Source organism: Echinococcus granulosus (genome assembly GCF_000524195.1).
Source record: "Echinococcus granulosus chromosome Unknown EG_S00161, whole genome shotgun sequence".
NCBI lineage: Eukaryota > Metazoa > Platyhelminthes > Cestoda > Cyclophyllidea > Taeniidae > Echinococcus > Echinococcus granulosus.
This window is the reverse complement of record NW_020170541.1, coordinates 150,919-159,601: the sequence shown is the minus strand read 5'-3', so window position 1 is coordinate 159,601 and position 8,683 is coordinate 150,919. Positions and strand designations below refer to the sequence as shown.

At 43.7% G+C, this 8,683-nt stretch overlaps 1 protein-coding gene across 1 annotated transcript; it reads left to right on the top strand. All coding sequences in view use genetic code 11, as the record gives it.

The window, feature by feature from the left end:
* Positions 1 to 569: 569 nt before the first annotated feature.
* On the top strand, positions 570 to 6,932 carry EGR_09701 (RNA polymerase-associated protein CTR9; the record flags this gene model as incomplete). The annotated part of the gene is made up of 12 exons (XM_024498950.1): positions 570 to 575; positions 708 to 1,067; positions 1,136 to 1,555; positions 1,608 to 1,940; positions 2,010 to 2,339; positions 2,727 to 3,066; positions 3,760 to 4,319; positions 4,890 to 5,006; positions 5,300 to 5,445; positions 5,668 to 5,824; positions 5,902 to 6,051; positions 6,129 to 6,932. 12 exons carry the CDS (start codon positions 570 to 572, stop codon positions 6,930 to 6,932), a joined length of 3,723 nt encoding a protein of 1,240 aa, XP_024346652.1.
* Positions 6,933 to 8,683: the final 1,751 nt, after the last annotated feature.

Genomic DNA, 8,683 nt, shown 5'->3' with positions numbered 1-8,683 from the left:
AGCCTCACCAGTACTGAGGGATAAACCACTATCGTATTACACTATTATTGCTCATATAAACATATTCTGCACTAGTGTTATGTTTTCTTTCGTCTTCAGGAGGGTCTCGAGGCGAGGCACATTGGCGTTGCCTTTAAAAGTCCAGTTATTAACACTAAGAATTAGCCAGACAGTTCATCTATTACAATTTTTATAAACACAACTAGTCTATAAAGGTTAAAATTTGCTAACATTTGGGGACAATTTGTGACTGATGATTTTAAATTAAGTAAAACAGGTCGTTTTTGCTTTGAATTAAACATGATTTTTGCTTTAGACATTTCTTAGAAATTAATTTCGTGATTGTGAAAATAAATTTTTTAGGTCTCACAAGCAGTCCATTTGTGTCTTAGGCCAAATTTTTAGATAGCATATGTTGCATGCATAAAAAACGGGCTTTTTAGATTTTTTGTTTTTGCAACGAAATGCGCATTGTATTGTTTGTATTGTCCACTTTTTAGGGCCCTTGTACATTGATAACCGGTAGGATTGAAATACTGCTCTGGTGTTTGTCTGCTCAGTTTCTCGGGATGAGTGTATGCTTAATTTCATCCTTAACTTTTCCCGACTATGCTTCTAGTTTTTAATTTTTGTGGTAGATTAGCTTTCCAAATCTTCAATATTTAAGTGATCCATTGTTTTCAAGGAGTTACGAGTGTTTTCGCTAGCAGGTCTCTGACATTGCTCTCACGGATTTTGAGTCTGTTAAATCAGACAATTCTTCCAGTTCAAGTGCAAATACCATTGAAATCCCACTACGTGGTGGCGATGAAGTGATTGAACTGGATATAAACCAATTGCCTGATGGGGACGAAGTCATCAACATTCTTACTCAGGAGGTTGCTCCACTTCCCGTTTGGATCAACATCGCTTTGGCCTACTACAAGAAGAAGCTTTTCGACGATTTCGAGAAGGTCCTTGAGGAGGCCAAGCAGAGTGTCTCTAATCTGCAACCCTACAGTGAGAACGACTTCCTCCAACTGCTGGACATGCTTGCCAACTACTGTGGGAAAAAGGCTTCAAGGCAGGTCAGAATTTATGTTTTCTTTACGTCGTCAATAATTTTAGAGAAAATAACAAAGAAAAACGCACGCAGTTGATCACACGAGCCGCCACTCTGTTCACCTCTGCTGACCGAATCGCGATGTACGATCAGAAACACCTTCTGGGACGTGCATTTTATTTCATTTACGAAGGCGAAAAGTGGAGTCAAGCAGACAGCCAGCTCAATTTTGTGCTGAATCAGGGGTCGCCAAATGTGCAGGCCTATTTAGGCAAAGCTTGCATTGCTTTCAACAAGCAGGAATATAGGAACGCTCTAGCATTTTATCGCAAGGCCTTACGTCTCCAGCCAAATTGTTCAGCCTCGGTGCGTTTGGGAATCGGGCATTGTTTTGCGCGTCTTGGTAATCCTCAGAAGGCGAGATTGGCCTTCCAGAGGGCTTTGGATTTGGATCCTGAGAGTGTTGAGGCGCTTGTCGGATTGGCAATCCTGGATCTTAATGAAAAGACCCAGGTATTTCACATTGTTTTTGCTCTATGCCAATCTACTCCCTGTCTCGTTATAGGAGTCTATTAAACAGGGTGTTCAGAAGCTCTCTAAAGCCTATAATCTGGGTCCAACCAACCCCATGGTTCTGAACCATCTGGCGGATCATTTCTTCTACAAGAAGGAATACGACAAGGTTCATCAGCTCGCAATGCATGCTTTTCACAATACGGAGAATGAGGCGATGCGTGCTGAGAGTTGCTATCAGATGGCGCGAGCTCTTCATGTTGAGGGAAACTATGACAAAGCTTTCCAATACTACTATTTGGCCACTCAGTTTGCCTCTCCGAACTTCCTTCTTCCGTTCTATGGTCTTGGTCAAATGTATCTCCACCGTAACGACCTCGAGCACGTAAGCTGATATCATATAGATTTTCCTCCCCCGAATTGTCACTTTGAATATCCATGATTTCGTTGGCAGGCTGCTATTGCCTTTGAGAAGGTTTTGAAGGTCTATCCGAATAACTACGAAACGTTGAAGATCTTGGGAAGTCTTTACGCCCAATCCAACAAGCTGGACAAGCGAGCTCAAGCTAAGCAACTATTCAAACAGGTCACAGAAAGTCAGCCGGATGATGTGGAGGCGTGGATTGAGTATGCGCAGTTGTTGGAAAACGATACGTCGGGAGCTCTGAGTGCCTACTTAAATGCGCTCAGCATTCTCGAGAATGTTCAATTAGAGGTGTCTCCAGAGATTCTGAACAATATTGGGGTTCTCTACTTCATGAATAATGAACACAGCAAAGCTGGTGTAAGTTTACTTTCCTTGGATTGCTTTTGAGAGCAATGGAACTAGGTTGGATTCCGAGTGCATTGCGATTCACCGATAAAACGATGTAGTGTGTTGAAGCCCAAAGTTTGTCTTACTGAAGTTCTCTTCACGTTACCTTTTCGCACTTAGATTTGTTAACAGGGTTTCGACGAATCCTCTAGTCGAATGGGAATAAGACAGACATTTCTGTTATCCGATGGTTTCTAAACTCTGTGAATGTATCATTTCAAATACCAAAATTTAAAATCGATTTAAACCTACATCCTTCCACTTTCAGTTATGGAGCGTATAATAATGTGTAGTCCTGCTGACTCTATGACAAGTAATTAGAATAGGACGAATTTAACAACTGTTTTCATCGCACAGTCTTTCTTGAACCGAGCCTACGACCGTATTCGTGAGGAGCAGCTTCAGGAGGAGGAGAGTGGTGGAATAGATGGGGAGGGGCGAGCATCGCATCTCCAATACCCCGCGCCTTTGACGAGCACAACCACCGCCAACGCAATTTTGGAACTGCATCGCCGCACCGCCACCACAAGTGGTGATACCGCTTCTGCATCTGCTGGCGGTGGCGACAACTATTACCATGACCTTGCTGTCACCGTACATTATAACCAGGCTCGTCTGCATGAAGCTATGAATCGTCCTGACCTTGCAGAAGCGGCCTACAAGTCTATCCTCCTTCAGCATCCCACTTACGCGGACTGTACGTTCTCCTCTTCCCTTCGACTCTAATATAGTTGAAATTTTCCATCGACTCGGCGTTATTATTTTTGAGAGAGCAGGTAGAGCTTATGTAAACAGCTGATTAAAAATTTGCTGATAATGAGGTGTCGATGTGGCTGTGGGTGATTTTGCAACCTTTAAATGCTCCTTTTGCTGTTTTCAAGAACTGGTTTATTGACTATGCTTCAGGAGTGTATTGGTGGTGATTTTAATAGAACTGTTTTGGGCTCGCTTCATATATTGGCAGCGAATAATGTGGGTGCAGCATTGAATAGCTGAAACGGATGCAAAATATTCTCATTTTTTGCTCATCAAATCAGTTTTTTAGCGCCACTGTTCGGTTTTTTCTTCTATTTCAGTTCCATGCATCTCCAATATATTAGCATAAGAGAAGTAGCTCATTGTCTGGATGATAAAGATATATTAGTAGTGCGAAACATTGTTTGGGATGGCCCACCCATCATCTCTGGTGAATAATCCAAGTTTTTTAATCGCAAACTTTTGGTGTTTTATTTTTCTATAAAGAGCATCCGCTCATTGATTGAGTAACCAGATTTTACAAAGTTCCATAGATAACACTAGTGCAGTATCGAAGCGTAAATCAACATTGCTTGCATTATTCTCTTCTCCCAACAACTGAAATTTTTTCGCTCCCGTTTAAATCGTTCTTCAGGCTACATCCGTCTAGGTTGCATAGCTAGCGATCGAGGTCAGCTTCGCGATGCCTCTTTGTGGTTCCGTGAGGTCCTTGAGGTGAACCCCGACCACCCAGATGCCTGGAGCCTTCTAGGCCAGTTGCATCTCTCCCGCGGTGAGGTGGAGTCAGCCCAACGCAAGTTCGAACGCATCATCCGCCAGCCCAAGTACCGCGCCGATGCCTACTGTCGCATTACCCTAGGTAATGTGTGGCTTCGGAGTCTGCACCATCACCACCGTTATAACACCAACCCTAACCAGACTCAACAACAACAGCAACAGGGTCGAGACAAGGACCGGCGGCGCCGACACGAGGAGCGAGCGCTATCTTGCTACAAGGCGGTCTTGAGTGCAGACCCACGCAACATTTGGGCCGCCCACGGCATCGGCTGCGTGTTGGCGCATAAAGGCTTCATCAATGAGGCGCGCGATGTGTTTGCTCAGGTCCGAGAGGCCACTGCAGACTTCCCCGATGTATGGATGAACATTGCACATGTCTATGTTGAGCAGAAACAGTACACTGCGGCTATTCAGATGGTGAGTGGACGTACAGACTTCCCCTATTTGACCACTAACCCGTTTGAGTAAGTGACAAAAGCCTGTTTGATAAGTAGCTTAACATCTGGTGGTTGTAGCCCATGAAGTCAAACGTTTGCCTAGTAATCAGATTTAATAATGAGGGTATGGAGGAGTTTTATGCTGAATTTTTTAGGCAAGGCAGGGGCACTTGCACGACTGTATTTTACGGGGGATAGGACATGACAAAGTGGGACTTAAAGTGAATTCAACGGTTTTTGCAGTTTTTCCCAAACTACTTGATAGCATCATCACATTTCCAATTTTGACTATCTTACTTTGAGTCTTTTGAGCAAGAACTATCCCAGTTTGTGTAGGTATTCACAGCAATGTCCAACTACCTTGCTGACTAGTTTTATCTACCCAAAATTGTATATGCCTTTGGTGACCACGCGCTCCTTGCCCTGCTGGATTTCATCATTTAATTAGGTTGGATTAACAGTTAGTTTCTACCAGATTAAGTAAAACAAAAACTAACGCCCTCAAAAAGTTCTTTAACCTTGATAACCGCAATTTATCAATCCCTTCTAGTACGAGAACTGCATTCGTAAGTTTAACAAGAGTAGCGATACAGAGCTGCTGCTCTATCTGGCTCGAGCATACTTCAAAGCCAACCATTTGAAGGAGTGCAAAGCTGTGCTTCTGAAGGTATTTTGTTTTCGCAACAACATATTTGCAAAATTTAATATCATACTTCTGTGCAATCCTCAGTTTGTGTAAACTATTTAAGCATTTAGATCGGAAGGGTTCAGAAACAGTTTCCTTTCTGTCTTTCATCACCAAATGAATCCACCTGATGCATTCAAACTCACTTTTAAATATAATCAAAACACACTTAAGTGCTGCCTTGATTCCTTTCCTCATGTTCTTCGATCCAGAGAAAGATATTACCTATATTGCCGCATTATCCTTCATGTCTGTGTTCTTTTGCCTATTTGTAGGCACGTCATGTGAAACCCTGGGACCCCCTTTTGACCTTCAACCTGGCTTTAGTGCAAAAACGCATGGCGGTTTTGGTTTTGAAGGACGAGGCGAGCAGTTTTGCAGCCGTCTGTGAGGCCATCTCGGACCTCAGCATGGCTAGATGGTGAATTGGTTCAGCAAATTTTCTTCTCTTATTCACTACGACCAATTTCTTTTGGATAGCTAAAGTTACAAAGTCAGCAGAATGTAAATTTCATATGTTTCTCACCACACAAGTAGTAGCTCACTTTAGCTAGTTTTGGAGAGAAATAAGCTAAGTAGGCTTGAGCGTCGAAAGTGTTTGAGTGACCATTTTTTTCATTGCAACGACTGCTTTTCTGCGCAGCACATTTGAGCACATTTCAAAGTCGAGCGAAATTGTTAATCAGTCAATATCGCTGGATGAGGCTCGAGCTTGCCATGATCTGTTGAGTCAGGCCAAGTACCATCTGGATCGGGCGAAATCGCGCGAAGAACAAGAGCGTCTCTTCCGTCAGCGCCAGGTAAAACTCAATTCCACAAAGTATTGGCCATCATCACATTTTTGCTTGTTTAACAAATTATCGATGCGTGATGGCAGGAGGAAGAGCGTGAGGCACAGAGAAGGAAGCAGGCAGAACTTCAGGCAAAAGCAGAGGCTTTACGCCTGGAGCGCGAGCGTCGACTGGAAGAGGAACGTGGCAAGTTCATCGAGAAGGCCAAACAGATCAGTTTGGAGTCTTCGGCTCTGGTACGTTCAACAGCCAAAAACAACGAGTCCATGAGCATATGCTCAGGCACGTGAATGCTTTTTTATCCTATTGACAGGAGAAAAAAGTGAGAAAGAGCACCGGCGGAAAGAAGAGAGCTGCAGACGAGGACGGGTTCATAGACGATGGAGTCGACAGCAGCAGTAGCAGTGGGAATGATGTAGACCGTGAGAAGGCGGTTGGGGAGGCTGGTGATATAATCTTGAAAAAAAGTGTCAGACGCCTCAAGAAATCCTTACGAGGTGCTGTAGAGACAAAGCGTCGGAAAACTTCCCCCTCAAAAGAACTCAGTGAGCGCCATAATCATCACTATCACCATCACCATCGCCACCATCAACATCACCACCACCGCAGTAATGATGAAGAGAAACTATCCACTCGACAGCGAGGTCGTGTGGTCAGCAAGGCACTAATCAGTGATGAGGATGACTTTGGAAGCTCCAGTGGAGACGAAGATATGGAGGAAGCGAGGATTCGACACCAGAAGAAGGTAGAAGCACAGGAGGTAGAGGGTGCGGAAAGAAGCCTCTCACATCAAGGGAAGCGGAAAGACGCGTTGGACTCTCTCAGTGAGTCCTCGGACGACAAATTGGTATTAAGGAAAGGTAGCGACAGGGCAGAGAAAGTGGAGAGTAGAAGGAGCGTGGAGCGAGGACGGAAGCGAAAGAGCAGTGATGATGAATCGTCAGACAATGAGGGTGGGGGCGGTGGAGCTGCCAAACGAGCTCGTGTGCTGGAGAGCAGCAGCAGTGGTAGCGAGGCAGGTGATACCCAAGAGCGGCAAGAAGAAAAGACATTATTAGCGAAAAACGTCGCTTCTTGGTTGAGAACCTTATCTTCGTCTTCTGAAGATGAGTCCTGAAATGTGTCCATCCTATTTATCCATCCGTTTGTTTTATTCACGTGAATATTGACTCCTAACATTTGTCTGGCCAGATGTATTTATGCAGTAAAACATGTATATCACTTCTCATTCTTTTTGCTCGATAAGAGAGTAGCACGGTGTCTTATCATTTTCTATTCACAATATCTTTCTCAGTAATTCAAGACGATCTCATTGCTATTTGGTGTCAGTCTGAAGCTGTGTTTCCAGATATTCCCAACAGTGTTAGCGTATTTTTTTCAGAGTTAGAGTCGGACTCCGGAATATGTTATCGCGATTCAGGAGGGGCGTTTGGAAGATATTGTCATTCTGGCACGACATTGGGTCACTAATGCGTGCATCATAGACAATCGGTGAAATCGATATGAGAGTAGTGAACACATTAGAGAGGGGGATCGGAAGGCGCAGATCACACGAAGAGTTTATTCAATTATTTCATGAAGAATAGCTCTGCGCTCCTGTATAGTGGTGGAGAGTAAAGTCTAGTATAATAGCGATTTCAAGCTTTCCTGAAGATGCCAGAGGAAATAACACTGGAGTAGGACGTGTACCATCGGCGTACAGGTCTTGGGGCTACTGGCATGGGCCAGAGGTACAATGACGGAGCACATAAGTGGCGCCATTGTCGAAAGCTAAACAATCACCCAATATATTATGGTGTAGTAGGGTAGAATGGGACATGGCAGAGTATGGTATAGTTTAGTAGTAGTAATGATAAAGCATATTTGTGGTCAGAAGCGGTTAGGTGTCTTTTCATCTGGGAATTATGAAAGGATAAAGTCTCGGTTGCCTATTTACCGGTGTCAGTAAAATCAAAGCTGATTTTTGCGCCAAGTTTGCACTTATCTCTGGTGGTCATTTTAATCAGTTCTTAATGTTTATTTGGAATATTTAGACTAGAACGCATTTTGTACTTTTATGGGGAAATGTGCTATTAAACGGAGCTCTTGGTGAAAGTTTTGAGTTAGTTTTCATAGCTATCCAGGTTAGATACAAAGACCACCTAGATCAAAAACTCAGACAAGACATTTGTTAAGTATCATCTTTGGCAAACCTTGAAGAGGTAAGGTGAATAAACTTCGTCTGCCTCAGACAGAAAACAGTGCCGCAGTGCGGTACAGAGCAATTCCTCCGGGAAATAGGCCGATGGCAGCGGAAAGTGGGAGAAATGTTGGGTAAATGTATTACTCACAAAGTTGAAGTGCCGGCCACTGTCATGTACACGGTTAGTATTGCTTGACGTGTTTGCGCAGCTTAAATGGTGAGGTGAGGAGAGACTTCCAAGTCGCTTACAGTCGTTACTCGATTTCAAGTTAAGTGACTGCCAAGTTGACCTATTTCTTCCTTCACCTCTTTTTTATATTCTTGGCAGTCATTTTGGATCTAGTGATGGCATAGCCATCACCAACATATCATGTTTAGTTTGCCAAAGATATAAATGAAATTAATGAATAAAAAAATTGGTGACTGAACAAGTTCTGTGCAGTATTCGCGCCTCACTACGCTTCTGGCACTATTTCGCTGCTGCCTGTTATTAAAGTTTGCTCGCCTCGATCTGGTGCAACGTGCAATAGGTGTCACTTCTTCATCGATTGGCCACTTGAGTAACATTGATGGGCATCTTTGTAAGGTACCACATCATCTCTTTTAAAATTGTCTGATTGGCCAAGACGACACGTTCTCAATTGTATTTGTATTGAGATTCGCCGTGAGGGGATTATGCCGGACAC